General features: G+C 38.2%; 1 protein-coding gene across 5 annotated transcripts in view; it reads left to right on the forward strand.

Annotated features, from left to right (window-relative positions):
- Positions 1-275: 275 nt before the first annotated feature.
- BDP1 (BDP1 general transcription factor IIIB subunit) overlaps positions 276-16,605 on the forward strand; it is a 47,025-nt gene continuing 30,695 nt past the window's right edge. For 4 of the 5 annotated variants that reach the window (XM_072416233.1, XM_072416234.1, XM_072416235.1 and 1 more), the window contains exons 1-10: positions 276-522; positions 3,313-3,889; positions 6,497-6,606; positions 7,683-7,742; positions 8,504-8,629; positions 10,971-11,101; positions 11,222-11,316; positions 12,628-12,682; positions 13,128-13,268; positions 15,232-15,495. In XM_072416233.1, the coding sequence (XP_072272334.1) occupies positions 317-522; positions 3,313-3,889; positions 6,497-6,606; positions 7,683-7,742; positions 8,504-8,629; positions 10,971-11,101; positions 11,222-11,316; positions 12,628-12,682; positions 13,128-13,268; positions 15,232-15,495 (1,765 nt within the window). In that variant the 5' untranslated portion in view covers positions 276-316. The remainder of the gene's footprint in view (positions 523-3,312; positions 3,890-6,496; positions 6,607-7,682; positions 7,743-8,503; positions 8,630-10,970; positions 11,102-11,221; positions 11,317-12,627; positions 12,683-13,127; positions 13,269-15,231; positions 15,496-16,605) is intronic. The other variant, XM_072416236.1, reaches the window with a different exon arrangement.

The raw sequence follows: 16,605 nt of genomic DNA on the forward strand, positions 1-16,605 counted from the left end.
CCAGGCAACCTCTGGAGGAACCTTGGTTGAGAAACATATCTGTCCACCTTGTAAAGTTTTCCTTTTAACTACTTGGCCATGTGGGTTACACATATACCTCCTATTGAAGCCTCAGGTAGTATAATTCCCACAGAGAATAAGGAGTTCTCTAGCAACAAAACTTCTATCACTCCTTAGAGGTAACATGCCATTGGCGTCGCGAGAAGATGACGTAATTGTCAGACCGCTCTACTCCAGTCCATGATTACATGCCCACGTGACCAGTAGTGGGCGCGTGCTGGAGTTCTGTGCTGGGGAGAGCAGAGCCGGGCGCACCATGATCCGCAGAGCCAGGCTCAGCTTCAAACCCAATGTCAGGCCGGGCGGCCGGAGTGTGGGGGGGAGCGCTGCCCGGAATGAAGGATCCCTATCCCAGCCGGAGGAGCCTTCCCAGCCCGGGGATAACACGGGCCTGGAGGAGAGGGACGGTGGTGGTGTGAGCTCGCTGGGTGTATCGGGAGAGGCGCAGGGAGGCCCTGACATGTGAGTGCAGGACACACATCCCATGTAGAGAATGTGTACACAGGAACTACCACAACACCCCCCATGCTGTACCAGTGGAGAATTGCCTCTGTTTCCTGTTATGCTCCTCTAAATTTTAGGGATTGCCCCTCCTATAAGACCTTCCTTCTGAGTTTTTATTTGCTGTCACTTTGTGTTTTTGTGACAGTAGTCATCAGTACAAATATTCGGGTCACTTTCCTTAATGGGACTATGATACTTTACAGGGGGTGATGTCTGATTAAACAATTTACAGGAAGTCAACCCAAAAAACCACCCAAAAATACACTTTCTTTCCATTACCCAGCGCAGTTGATCCATCTGGAGGTCTCTTCCATCAGGTCCTGGAATCCATCTTCAGGCCGCCATCTTCTCTTCTTCCTACGTCATCCAGCACAGGCGTAAAATCGGCTGACGTAGATGGGGGGGAAAAAAGTTGCCGATCTCACGGTGCATCCGTGAAATCAGCAATTTTCTTTACCTTTTGGCAAAAGGGCCCCTTCTGCGCATGCTTGAGATGCTTGAGCATGTGCAGATGGAGCACCCAAGAGCCTCCTGCAATGTGTGACGTAGGTATACCATAGGTATTGCGCTTCCATTCATAGGCGATCGAGAATTGAGACCGCGGTTGTCTACCCTTTTATGTAAAGTGAAATTTCTGAGTTTAAGTACGCTTTAAGGTAGATTTTCCCTCACTTCCTGTTTTGGTCACCACAGTGTCACTGGACCTGGAAGTACCAGATATACCGATGGCAATAACAGATTTTGACATGACATCAGTTATTTGTTGTGGTCTGTATTTTAAGGTTTCCCACATTTCCTGCACTGGTGGCAATGTCATCAGAACTGAAGGAAGAAGGAACAGTAAATCTCCCCAGCTGGGTCTCCCAGATTTACCCCCTGCTCTGCAATATCCAATACAAAAACACATGCTGGGTGGATGTTCATCATTCTGACAACCTTGGCTTCAGCATGGAGCAGGCTGGGTTTCTGTATTTCTTTTATGATCTTTGTTTTGGTGATAGTTTTGTGTCTGTGGAAGCGATTATGTTCACCACACACTGATGTTTGTGCACCTTCCTATTCCCCGATCTGATTGGTCCCAGTGATTGTTACACCAATTTTCTTTTGGTCTTAAGCTAGGTACATACACACGTGCAATAATTTTCGTTAGAAAACAAACGACTAACGAATATGTACAATTATTTTGAACATCGTTTTGTGCACAATTCTGTACGTGCTTTAACAATACGACCGTTCAAATATATTCCACCAATATTGTACATGCTAGATAGGATTGAACGATGCAGGAAGTGACATGTAAAGGAGAAAGTGTACTGCAGAACCATCCATGATCACCGAACGACCGTACACACAATAGATTCGCCCAATCAGATTCGCCGGGGGGGTCGTTTGTTTCCAGCGACAATCCTCCATCATCACCGTTGTGCACTTTTTTTGTGAACGAGTATTAGACAAGTGGTCGTTAGTCGTTCATTTCCACCCAAAAACAGCTGGGTACTGAAAAGTGCCGGTTAGTTCGCCCAGGTAAAAGGAGCTGGGGAGATCACTGCGTTTGTGACAGCAGCACATTTCTAAAGAGCTTCTCTTTTATTAGAATACATCAACTCCGTACTTAGTGATGCAACATCATAATAAAACTTTAATTATTATAAAGCACCAACATATTATACAACATTGTACAGATACAAACAATGACGTGGGGAGGAAAGTCCTCCAAAGAGCTTATGTGTTCACTGTCATTTGTGTCTTAGAAGGGCCATTCCCCATCTGGAATGGCCCTTTACTAGTTTATTACTTTACTAGTTTATTACTTATTAGATTCATAGAATGTGAACAACAGGAAAATTAATCAGCAGTAATGAAACATTCACCCATGTTCTTTTCACAATGTCTGTTTGTTAACAATAGAACCTGACTACAGCCTGTGTGTGTGTATTGAAGGCTGAATGCATACCTTCCGCAGGTTCTGTAACATCTTTTGAAGCACTTTGTGTACATCAGGTGTAGAGCAAATAGATGATAATACAGAAGCTGCTCTGATACATAATGCTCTGAGTATACTCCAGTATTCACTGAGATAAAGCATCAGAAAAAGCCTGGATGTGCCTTAAAGTACAGTGTCTCCCCCAGCCACTTGGGTGCTTCACCCGGCACTTTTCAGTAACAACCCGGCTGTTTTTAGGTGGTTGCTGAAAAGTTGGGTCAGATACAGGGGTTGAGACCCACATACAATTTCTTCCCACCTATCTTTAAAAAAAATCTGGGTTCAACACTGAAGTGTAACCGGAGTCATTTTATTTAATGTTTGATATAGTAGAAAAAATCCTGACATATATTCCTGTTCTGGTGGCAACTTACAATTTGGTGTACACCTCACTTTAACTACCGGTGGTGATGGACAGCAGGGCATATGGATTAGTGGATCTTCCTAATACTACAGACGTCCCGATAGTATTTGGGCCAAACCTTGCTGTGTGACATCCTCACTTCTGTGTAGTCACTATATACTGTCATACTTGGAGACGTTCTAAAGTCTGACAGATACTATGGAAAGTAATAGGGCCCTGACTAGCTGAGAGCATAGCACAAAACGTGATATATTTGTTTTTGTTTTTTATTTTAATCATTTTTTTGCAGCAGATCTTTGTTTGTTTCAGTACATTAGTCTCTTCCTAGCCCTTCCAAATACTTAAAATATTAAACATGAGAATAAATAAATGGGTATTCATTGTATTATTTTCTTAACAGACCTGAGAAGACTGATGTGGCCACGACCAGCTTAAAAGAACCAAGCAAGCCAGCCGCTGCACCTCCTCAAAGGAGGAAAAGAATTTCTACTTTGCCTAACCTTGCAAAACCGCGAATCTCCAGTTCTGCTCCGGCTACCCCTTCTCAAAAACCTCAGCAAGTAGAAAGCTCTGCAGCTTTACCTGTCAGTGGTGTCCCAAGTAAGAATGAAGTGTCTCCACCTGAGAAGGCCAAGGTACAAAGTTCTCCAAAATCACAAGGATCTAATAGTGCATCTCAGGTACAACAAGTGGCACTTCCTGAAAAGAGAACACCGATTCCTCAGGTTCCCCAGTTTTCTCCACACAAGAAAGCCTCCCTTAACCAGCCTGAAATAAATCCTGTAAAGAGTGTGGACTTCACACAGAAGGGAGAGTTCAGTCCTCTTAAAGAGAGGCCGTCACAGAAACCTTCCACCAATGGATTAAAAAAGATTACACCTAAAAAGCTTGTTGCCTCTGGTAACCTGGAGAAAGAACGCCTTCGAAGAGCTCAAAAATTAAGAGAGTTACTGAAAGAAGAGTTGCGGAAAGAACGAGTAAGTATATTTTATTCGTTGTGTTTCCCCCCCCAGCCCATTTTAGTCGGGTGCTCAACCCAGCACTTTTAAGTGACCACCTGGCTGTTTGTGGTTGAGTGGTTATTGAAAAGTTGGGTCACAATTCAGTTTTTTCCCACCCAGCTTAACCCCCCTGACGGTGATCCCCAGTGTGGCTGGGGGTGAATTTTATATACTAAAAGCGGTAACCCGGAGCCATACTCTGGGTAGGAAAAAAAAATCCTACCTGCTCCCCTCGATCCAGCGGCGTCCTCGGCGATCCACGACTGTGTTCTGCATCACATCCTCGATGTGATGCGTGAAGCGTCGGTACGCTGGGGTGGCATGGCCGGACGGTAAATTTAAAAGCAGATTACATTATAATCTACTTTTAAAACTTTGATCACAGTAAAAAAAAGTTATAAAAAAATAAATCCAAATAATAAATTATAAATCCAAAAGTTTATTCTATTATTGTTGTAGCCTTGTTTAGACAAATTTTTAAATTTTTTAATATTATTTTTTATAATTATTATTAATTTTAATTCATATTTTTTATATAATTAATATTTTAATTTATGATTTGTGTTTCAAACCTATCATACCCTAGAGTTATTCCTAAGAAATACAGGCCTAAAATATGAAACAACCAATTTCCATTCAAAAGAATGTACCGCTTTTGACTTAAAAATACGGACATATTCAGACCGCCAGGGAGGTTAAAAAAAAATTTCTGGGTAGAAGACTGAAGTGCCAGTATTTTGTCCATATTAGTACTGGGAATTTTTGAGTTTGTCACCCCCTGATCAACTACCTTCAGAAGGAATCACAACTTTTTTGATCCTTGGCCATAATTTCCAGATACACAAAACAAAGCCCACTCCTGTCTCCTACTGTGCGCTCCTCCAGTGATGAGAACTTGTCTACCACTGCCAATTCTTCCTGCAGCATTCTTTGTCTATTGGGCAGCTGCTGATGTCTCTATAGTCTATTTATATGCCAAGAGCCAGATTTTATGCCATTTTGTTCCAGAGGCCACCAAGAATTTTCTGCATGGCTTTCTTGCATTGTAAATCTTTTAATAAAAGACTTTTGTTTGACAAATGCAAATCAGGTCAAAAATTCTAAACATGTTGAGTCTTTTTTACCTGGTGTAGAATTTGTGGAATAATCAGAACGGATGTTCCCGCCTTCTTTATCTCCTTTATGTCAAATGATTCTTATCCAGTATTTGCCTCAGGACTGATATCAGACGAGTATCTGCTGTGTGTACAGCGCTCATTGTTCTGTTGTCCGTCCTGGTGGATCCACAGATGATGAATGAAAATGAATGGAATAGAGTGCAGCGGGGGGAAGCTCCACCGTTCACCCCTCTCCTTAGAGCAGAATAGTGTTTTATGTACAGCACTTGTTGATGCATCTTTCAGTCTTTTGTCATTGGAAAGGATTGTGAAAGATCCAACGACAATTATTGCATGTGTGTACCCAGCCTAAATGTTGGACATCTGAAATAATAACATTACAAAAATAACAATAGAATCTTGGGAGCTGTTACTTTTGACCTTGATTCTTTAATGGTGCTGGTTCTTTACTGGAATGCAGATTGACTTTTATTCTAACTAACTAGTCACTTACTTAAAGCAAGCGACAACAATGGAAAATATGAATACTCTGAATTCTAATCCTACATTCTTGTTGTTGATTACCAATTCACTAGATTAAAAATGCCTGGATCAAGGTGGCAGCTCAGGGCCGATGCTTTTTAAAAGCTTTAAATTCAACAAGAGCAGTTCCAGTCTTTTTTGTCCTCATTACACTTTAATGATTTACATGGCATTGTTCTCCCTGGTCCCTTTTAACTGGGCGCACCATGCGGCACTTTTCAGTAACCACCCGGCTGTTTTTGGTTGGTTACTAAAGAGTTGGGTCACAATACTGCCACCTGCCTATAATTTCTTCCCACCCTTTAAAAAATGCCTGGGTTGAACACTGCATGCCCATGACTAAATCTATCTTGTAATACATAGGTGGCATATTTATAAAGCACTAATAATGACAATAGTAGTACCAAACATTCACTGCAGGTTAAGGTTGCTTGTGACACTTTAATAGACAACAAAATATTCATTACCGATAAACACATTTGCCACGCAGTGTCCACAGACTGCTGTTAGGTTCTTGCTGAACAAAAGATGGGAAACAAAAATAGGGAATAGCAATCTCTGGTATGATTGTTGTTGGGATCTTAAAACTTAGAGTAGACTGAGTGATAGAAACTGTATGGAGCAGATGTAACAAACTTAATGTTAAGTATTGTTTACTACTAAAAGGTCCCTGATCTTCAGTTTCCCTGATATCATCATTACTTGTCAGTTTTAGATTGTTGACTTACCATTGCATCACTCCCAGTGCACTTGCAGTGTACATAAATCATGACTCCTATTGAAACAATGAACCTGATTTATTAAAGCTTGCCAAAAAGCTTTCAAATGTTACCTGTTACTAAAAGAAACCATCAGGCTATGCACTCCACCCATAGGTAATGTATGATACGTTTACTAAATATATTCTTAAAATATTTATATTGCTATTGATTGATGTTTGCAGAAAGAATGGAAGGCAAAACATCCAGTTATAGCCGACACAGGAAACGTAGAAAGATCCAAGATGATGATGAGAGACTTCATTTACTTCATTCCTGAAAACAACCCTATGACGTAAGCCTTTCGTCTTCTTTATTGCTTGATGAAGACAGCCTTGCTCTCTTGTATTCCGTATTAATTTCAGCAGTTTTTTCCATGTGCTCAGCACTAATCGACCTGTCAACGATGATTTGATTAAGGCTTGAAGATTTCGTGTGTTGGTGTCATGAGCAGAAGAAAAATTTGACGTGAATTTACAGTAAATTAAGGAAGCATGTCAATCAATCGTATTGTTATTTTTTTATGACTCGTTGGTTTTTCTGTACTTTGCCTAGTTGCAGAGTTATAGTATAGGACCTCTGGGTGTGCTGGATCATTCTTTTTTCTGTCTGCAACAGACCAGTTCCCGATCATTTGGCTTGCTTTGTTTTTTTGTTTCAAAATTTTTATTAAAATTTTAAAACAAAGTAAACAATAACATTACACAACAAGTTTGCATAGAATAACAGAAAAAGAAGAAGAGTGCCAACCAGTAACCAGACATTAGTAGAATAATCATATGAGATCAAACATAGTTCAACACCTCTTAGTTTACAAAGTCTAAATACAGAAGGCAATAAAGTAATTTTCCAATATTTCCAATGAAAAATATAATACAAATAAGTACAAAAGTACAAAAATAGTGTTATTCACAGATTTAAAACGTGAGGTATCGCCTTGCTTTGTTTACTCTTATTGAGACTGTAATTTTGGAACATTTAGGTTGCAAGCAGCCAAAGCTGTTATTTACACATTAAATAGTGGTTGGTGGAAGAGCAGCTAAAGGGAGCTGATAAATCATTCTACAGGGTCATTTTTATTTTTGTGAAAAGTTGTCATGGGGACAGGTGGGGAACATTTCTAAAAGACGAAATGTGTTCCAATAAAAATATTATAGATGGCTTTTACTCGTATTAGATAGGGGACACGGCAATTAAAAGTGGACCATGATCATGTGACCTGTGTACTGGCACAGTGCAACATTATCTAAACAAGTCTTAAGCCTTCTTTGCTGTGTCAAAAACATAGTTTTATATAAACGCTTTTTGTTTGATTTTATTATACCTATGCTTTTACTTTCTTAACACTATTTTTTTTTATTCCTTACAAAGAGCTTCGTTTTCAGAGACAAAAAGTAGTGAAAAGATTTCTACAGAATCTCAGCTGAGTGGGTGAGTTACACTCATGTATCTATAACTGTAACGTACATAGCTTTAGTAGACCATTCCAGAATTTTAACCTAATCCATTTATTACAAATCCTGGCAGATGCAGCAACTTAGGAGATGCAAGATGATTGTAACATTAGTGTACAGCTTTTCTCCTTCACTATTCACTTCCTGTAGTATCCCACATGGCATTTGTGTCTCTTTGTACTGCACTATTTTTATTTTTTTCTGTACATTCCTGCGCCTGTAAGATTTTCTCGGTTTTTATTGCTGGCTGCATTCCCATTAAAGAGATTGTTCTTGTTTTGGTGACCTTTGTTAATTTGACAGTAAATGAAAGAAAATTTTGCCAATGGAGGCACAGACAGAAAGTTTCCAATCTTTTCCTACTTAAAAGATTTTCTGTCCAATATTCGTTCCTAAAGAGAAATTGGAAATTATTAAAAGCCCCTTGTATACAAGTTAAAAATTTGTTTTAAAAAGCCTATTTAAAAATAAAATCTCACCTGTATCCTAACTTGTTATTCTTTTGGGTGTCTGTCATTTTGCCTCACTTTTGGGGAAGCTTTGAGCTCAAAATCCTCCAAGAATACCATGCAGCATGTCTCTAGACCACATTATAACATGGTTTTGAAATCTCAGCTCTTTAGGAAATCAACAGTGAAGCACAATAATGTCAACCACATTTCACCTCATTTCACCTCAACCTGTGGAATTACTGATGACTCTTTCCCCAATGTGTCTTATTATTTGTAACCCACACAGGACACCAGTAAAGAATATTAGTAATGATGAGGACGATGATTTGGATGAAGAGGATGACGATAGCCAGAGTTTGGCACCGCGTGTGAAAGTAGCAGAGGATGGCTCCATTATTCTTGATGAGGAGAGGTATAAATACATGGTGCATTTCTCAGTACATGACCTTTCAGGCCTGGTTTAGAAAATGGGAAAATGAAAAAAATCTTCTTTGCCCAAAGAAATAAAGTAAATGAGAGCTCCTATTTTGTATCCTTGTATGGGAAAAATAAGTGGTGGTACCTATGACTTCTACAGACTCATTTCATTCCTCTTCTGTTTGTTTGAAAATGGTTGATTGACAGGAGTTAGGTGTTTATGTATGCATGTTTTGTGTTACTTTAGTTTTTGTTAATTGTTTGGTAATTGGAATATATGTTTTTTGTATGTAATAGTTTGTGTATTTACGTTTACTTTTATGGTTTATATGTATGCTGATATTTAATGATCTGCTCTGTGCATACTTTCTCCATGCATCTCCTTGCTGGGAGAATAATGACTGTATATTCATTCTATCTATCCATTCTTTGAAGTTAGTAAAGACCTGTGTTTCTCAGCCCCTTCCTCTCCTCCCTAACAATTAAGGACACAGCCGCCAGCTTTGGCTATTGCTGGTTCTGGAGTTTAGGTCTCTGCAACTCGTTTATTAATGTCCACAGAGTAACAGACTGCACTTCCTGTTTTTCTAAGTACCTCTGGGCTAAATTTCTATTGATCTTGCAATTTGTTGGCACTTCCTTTTGATAGGGTGACAATAGTCTTCCTTCATCAGAGAAAAAGTCTTCTTAGAAATTGGCATCCTATCTCTATAGCCATACATAGTTTGGCCCAGAGCCCTTTATCTGCAGCATCTTGGGGAAATGTATGCGTACACATTAGATAATCATCTTCCAAAAATGAATGATCGCGATTGGCAAAATATGACCGCGCTAGGCGAAATATGATGTGTACACCTGTCCCGGTTGTTGTTCATCAGTCTGTCGTTGTGGTGATGAATGTCCTATCAGGATTTATTAATGTTCACTCCTATGTGAAGGAGAGGAGAGGAGAGGAGGAGAGCAGAGCAGGGTGCTGTTTGGGAAGTACATTAAGTCTAGGGAAATATTGCCCTATCCCAGCCACTTGCAACGGATTGTATTGGATAATCTGGGGTTTTCACCTGGACTGTTGTCTAATGGGTTCGGTACTCTCGGGGAGAAAGGCCTAACCAGAGCAAGGCATTTTATGTCTGGTGGGAAATGGTGTACACAGAGGGACTTGCAAAACCCTTCTCTCCCCTATGAGGTAGACTACTGGAAGCTGGCACAATTATCCTATTTTCTTAAATCAGTGGAAGAAGATATGGTCTATAGTAGGCAACTAACGATTTATGAAAAAATGTTTTCTGGTGACATGAACTCTAGACATGCTTTGTCAGCTATATATTCTATGCTTAATGTGATGCCTGAAGGTTATACTTCTACTTACTTGTAGGGATGGGAAGGGGAGTTGGAGATGTGTTTCTCCCAGGACCAAAAGGAACAAGTACTTGATATTGTCATAAAAGCTTCATCCATAGGATTCTCAAGAACCGGGATATAAGATTCTCACACGCTGCTATAAGACAGCAGAATATTTGCATTCTGTTTTTTTGTACTGAATCAGATATGCGATGGAGATGCGGTGAGGAAAAGGGCACAGTGTTACATATTTTTGGGTCAAGTAAATGGCTAGTGGGGTTCTGGCAAGGGATCAGGAAGATATGTCAAGAAATGTCGGTGAGGTCAATTCCTAATGACCCTGGTTTCTTTTTGCTCCATCTAAATGATTGGCCCCAGAAAGTATATAAAAAATCAGTGGTGAAATTTTTGTTAAATGTGGCCAAGGCATCCATACCTGGTTTGTGGAAAAAACAGATGGCCCCTTCATTGGGTATGTGGATACGACGGGTAAATGAGAATAAACTAATGGAAGACCTGACCTTGGATATCCATTAAAGAAATGAGAGATTTCTGGACACCTGGGCACCTTGGATAATGTTCCAAGAATCATCTGAATATAGGAATATGCTGGGAGAACGGAATGATGTATAAGTGGTTTAGGTGAATGGGAAACTGGCTAGGTTTGAGGGAATAGTTCTGGGAAGGAAGGGAAGAGGCACTTGATAATGGTTATCATGGGTCGGGAGGCCCTGGCACAGCAGGCCCTGTCTTATTTTCTATCTGGGTCCAGCTGTAAAGATTCTATGCCATTTGTTGTCAATATATGGTTTTTGTTTTATTTTTTTATTTATATTTTTTCTTTAAATTTACGCTACAAAACAAATCGTTAGTGATTGTAAAACTGGATTTACTGTGGGTTCTGTATGTTTGTTTTTTGTTTAGCTGAAAGTTTAAAAAAAAAAAATCAATAAAAATAAAATGTTTTAAAAAAGGTCAATTCTCTGTATTTTTAGTTTAACTGTGGAAGTATGCAGAAATAAAGCTCCGATAGTGGAAGGAAATGATCCAATATTTGAGCGAGGCTCTACAACTACGTACTCTAGCTTCCGAAAGAGCAGCTACTCAAAACCGTGGTCTGATGAAGGTCAGTATTTGGTATTTTACCAGTCTGCTGATGCTTACATTTAGAATTTTCCGACTTTTCCTAAATCTTAAAGCCTAGTATGTCTGGTATTTCAATCCTGCCTTTTTACTTGTCTTTCAGAAACGGATATGTTTTTTTTAGCAATAAGTATGGTGGGAACAGACTTTTCAATGATTGGTCAGCTTTTCCCTCACAGGGAGAGGATCGAGATCAAGGTAAACCAATGGATTTATTTCACCTACCCATTTTGCTAATTGTTTATTTTTATGTTGATATAAACTTTAAAAAATAAATTAAAATGTTAAATGTGATATATTGTTGCTGTTTATTGGGTGACATAGCATGGGTTATATTTTGTTAAGCACAACACACAACATCAGTAATGGGTTATAGTGCATGACCACCAAAGTATAAATTTTGTACTTCATGGAGATCAGCAGTCGTTACTACAGCTCATTTCTTGTCATTGTAATATCTAATGGAAATCCGTCAAATGAAGCATATTTATGTCATCCAACAAAAAACACAGCTTAGGGTTTTTAGTCAGCTTTGTCACAGAAGTAACAAATGAACAATACCTTAACCCCTTAAGGGTTAGATTTTACCCGCAAAAAGCGGTAATTTGCTCCGTCGGCGTCCTGCTGGTCTCGGCAGGTCCTTGAGAAACATCTTCCTCCTCCGATCTTCAGCCGCGAACTGCAGAGACCATATCCGGGGTTTCCCTGTGACGTCGGTGCATGCAGCAGTGCAGGCGGGAAATTTAAATAATTTTGTATTGCATTCAATACAAAATAGCTGTATTGAGTCCAATACAAACAAATCTTCATATAATGTATATAATTATATGATATATATTATACATGTGACTGTACAGTTATATTACGTTTCACTTTTTTTTGTTTTAACAGATTTTTGTGTTTTTGTTATATTTGAAGTTTATTAATAAGTTTATTAAATATTGGACATATTTTGGTGAGAAATTTAGGCTACAATGTTAAATAAATTTCAATGCAAAAAAAATGTACCACTTTTTGCATGGAAATACAAACAGAATTAGAATGCTAGGGAGGTTAATACTACAAAGAAACATTTAAACATTGAACATTTTTTTCATTTTAACAGATTTTTGTGTTTTGTTATTTAAAGTTTATTATTAAATTTATTAAATATCAGTGAGTTATGTCTAAGAATTACAGCCTACAATGAAAAACAATTAAAAACCATTAACATAGTTTGAAATTGTGTTAAACCTTTGTATCTGTCTGAACATGCTAAAATGAATAATTTAAATAAAACACGTAGATGTCTTTTGTGTTTTTAGTAAATTGACACAAGGGACCTTTTGAGGCTTGATTTTCTATGTTTAAGTGTTTACTATGCAAGCCACAGGCACTTCCCAAGTTTGGTTATAGCACATAATGGTTTCTGCGTCCAAGACATGTTCTGGTTTCTCCCTGACATGAAGTATAATTTTACAGTTGTTGCTTTGCACTTTGACATAGATGCCTATGTTTTATTTTTTTTAGAACAAGTTTAAGAGGGAAGAACGCGCAAATAGTTGGAGGATAGACAAAGCTTTCAGTAAGTCTTGTCATAAAATCTTAGATTGCATTAAAAATCAAAGTTTGGCTGTAAAAAATGGAAAACAATTATTATATAGGTTGTGCTTTTTTCATATTAATGTGTAACCAGTGCACTCATAACTGTGTATACATCATGAAATATTCCCATTTCACTTACTGGTTTAAATTTTTTTTTTTTTTTTTTACCAAACCAGTTAGTTGCTATCTCCTCTGAAGTCCTCTGACTTCATCAGAAGAGAAGAGACAAATTCTTTCTTTAGAACATTGTTCTTAAGAGCCATGGCAATAAGATAATAAAGATGTTGGTCTCCCGATAATCCTTCATCTTGGCATTCTTCACGTCACTTTCATGCTTAGTACAGAAATCTCCGTAGATTATTTTGGAAAGTCATAGCTGTGGATTAAGTCCAAATGTTTATTGATATTCATGGTTTTCCTACCAGGTGAGAAGCAGGCCTTTAACTTAGAATTTTTTAGTAATCGTCTTGAAAAAGCTCTTGAGAAGGCAAAGAATAAACGTATGATGCCAAAACTCAGACAGCCGCGTGAAAAGAAAGCGACAAAGCCTCGAAAGAAACCTAAAGGTAAAAAATTATTCTTTAAATGTGCCACGATACCCATAGATCATTGTTATGAACATCATCAGCTGTCAGAAGTTTTATCTGCATTAAAGATGTTTTACATATATTGTGATTTTTTTTCTGCCCATGCTTTCGTTGTTGGAAACCAGGTCTCCCTTCTAGTCTAGCTTCTGATCGAAGTTTGTGTTCTGTTGCTTTGTTGGGGAATGAGATTCTCATGTCCTTCAATTTATGATAAACAAAAGAAGATTTTTGTAAGAACTTACCATAAAATAACTTTGTCATTGGGAGACATAAGTGCATTTCCTCTGTGTTTATGGTTGTGCTCCTGCTGAACCAGGCTGTAAGTAGAGAGGGTTCTAGAGGCTGACCCGCCAGTTCTTTGTTCCTTTGGAAAATGGAGTACAATCACCTAGCAAACATGTACAATTGGAAACAAAAGTCAAAATTGACAACTTAAAGTAGTAGTCTCTGTGCCAAAAAGAAGAGTAATAAAAAATCTCAGAAATATATACTAAAATTCATAGTAAGAAGAAGGTAAGGTCAGAGAACAAAAACTGGGTTTTGAAAGGAATACCGACTATTTAGCAGAAATAATCTGAAAGACAAAATAGGATACCAAATCAAAACATAAGAAAGAAAGGTAGGGTAAAGTAAAGGGAGGGAGCGAGGGTCAAAAGGTGAAGGTCATTAATCTACTAAAATTGTAGTATGGTTACCACCTTAAGGTGGTAGCAAAACCCAATCATTTAGATTCCTTATAGCTTCTTAGAATTAATACACCATGTCAGATTTGTGTGTCATTTGTTGAAGTATATCACATTTAGTGTTCCAAAAGTCATCACCCTCTGTGGTGAGTATATGTCTTATTTTCTGACATCATATTGATCATACTTCAGTTTATGTAGCATGCTAATTTACACAAAACATGTCACATATAGCACCTGGTAGCTGCAGAAAAATATGATAATTTGCCTCTCCTGTAGCATCTTTGGATTATAATTTTATTTTTTATTTAGTGAACAGTCGTACGTACTGGTATTAAACATTAAAACATACAAATCACCAACTGTGTTATCATCTTCCGCATCACAATCATATTATGAACAAACAAGCAGAATGACTGAGCACAGGCAATTTTCAAAATATTAACAAAAATAACCAGAGAAAGAAATAGAGAAATAGAAGCAAAATTGATAAAGAGGGGGAGGGAGAGGAGGGGAAGGGGCACGGCATTCCAGGCCAGATTGAAGAAAGGCCAGATTTAACACAGTAGGGAACACATAGCAATAGTTCAATGATATCCTCTGCATTCAAAACAGATCGTCGGCATTATCAGCCTCACTGTATACTGAAAGGTACGCTTGAGTAGTGGTATACTGAACCAAGTATTTCGGAATTTATCCAGTCTACCATCCCGACTGGTAATAAGGTCTTCCATTGCATAATGTCATTCACTATTCTAAACCATTGTAACAAGGTGGAAGGAGAGGATTGTTTCAACAGGACTGGAAAACAGGCCTTAGCAGCATTTAAAAGGTGTTTGAGTAAAGAAGCATGGTATTTCTTTTTAGACCAATCATTCAAATGTAAAAGGGCTAGCTCCGGGCTGTTACGTATATCTACCTCTGTCAATTCTTCAATAACCACCGCCACCCCTGACCAGAAAGATTGCAACTTAGAGCACTCCCAGAATATATGAAACCGGCTGCCAGCCGCTTCACAACGCCATCATTTTGGCTAATACAGTCGGCAATTTATAGTTCATTTCCTGATAAGAGTTGCTGAGAGCGGCTTTTTGAGCCATGTACAGAAGATGATCCTGTTGTAGCATTTTAATTTGCTTCCTATTGAATATTAAAACAAGATGCAGTCCTCGGGCTGTGGACTAATGTTTGTAGAGTAGAGTAGAGTTTGTAGGGTTTAAAAGTTACTTGCTCTAAAATATGTGATTTCTTATTTACAGATAAAGCTGCGGCAGAAGTTCTTAGTGATGGGGAGACAGCTGTTCTGTCAGATGTTGAAGGAGCTGATGCAAGGACAGAAGAGAAAGAGAATGAAAGTTCTGTGAGCATAAAGGAATGTTTGCTGCCATCAGACAACATCCCTGGGAAGAAAAAAAGGGGCAGAAAGAAAAAGGACGCTAAAGAGCTTGAAGAGGAAACTCAGGAGTCCTTGTCTGAGGCTACCACTGCATTGCCAAAGAAGGCCAGGAAAAGTGAGATGTTCTGTTGGTATTGTGTTTTATCATTTGTGTTGACTAATACATACAAAAAAATCACCTTTAGAAAAATAACCGCCAAATGATCCTGCTGTTGATCTGTTGATTTGTATTCCAACCAACTTGCACTTCTGAGGCTGGTAGATTCCATGGCTACGTTTGTTGATTGAACAATATGCTAAGCTGTAGAAGAGGAGCCACTCTATCTACCAGGGGGAATACGTTTTCACAGGGTTTGTAAGTCTACAAAGGGATACAGAAGAAAAACCACATTATAGTAAAGTGAGGAAGAAATTGAACTTCTCACATTGTTCTTAATTCTTTTCTGCACCTATATCAACCACCAGATCTATTTCTTGTGTGGGGATTTCAAATGATGTTAAAGTCAGAGAAAAAAAACATAAGGGCAGTTTTCTTTTTACACTTGAAAACTGGTTGATGTTAGGCTTTAAAGAGAAGTAACAAATTGAAGAATGAAAATTGTCATGCTGCCTCAAGGCATTGTATTTCAATAAGCAATAAGTCATATTCATCTGGACTTACTGTGTTATGTTGAAGTTGTTTTTCCATGAAAGTCTGATAACATGTTTTTTTTTTTTTTTTTTTTTTTAAACTACTGGTTGCTATAACATGACCGAGTTAAAGGAGAACACCATGTGGTCTATTTGTTTCGTCCAAGCTTAAGAACTTCAGGTGCTACACATTTTCCTTAGTAGGGCAGCATATCAGTAGCCTCAGTGGTTCAGTAACAAAAAGTACTGATACCCAGACACACAAAGTTTGAGTGGAATTCCATTGTGTGTTGTGGTGTGGCAAAGTTTTGTCCACATGCACCTTGTATACTTATTTACTGCATTTCCTGTTTACTCCTGTTAAGTTTTCTTGGGAAACAAAAGTAGCTGTGATCTATTTACATATCTTTTGGTTTTGGTTTAGGTTTTGATATCATTATATAAGTTTTTTTTTTTTTTAACTTACTAAGTCTGCTTACTAAATGTTGTATGTGACCATGAAATAGTAACATACTTTTTATGGATTTAAGTGTAGACCTTCAAGGTTGGAGGCAATGCTGAAAAATCTCTGACTGCCAAAAGATATCACAATATTTTATCTGTTCTG

Source organism: Pyxicephalus adspersus, chromosome 6, assembly GCF_032062135.1.
Source record: "Pyxicephalus adspersus chromosome 6, UCB_Pads_2.0, whole genome shotgun sequence".
Lineage (NCBI taxonomy): Eukaryota > Metazoa > Chordata > Amphibia > Anura > Pyxicephalidae > Pyxicephalus > Pyxicephalus adspersus.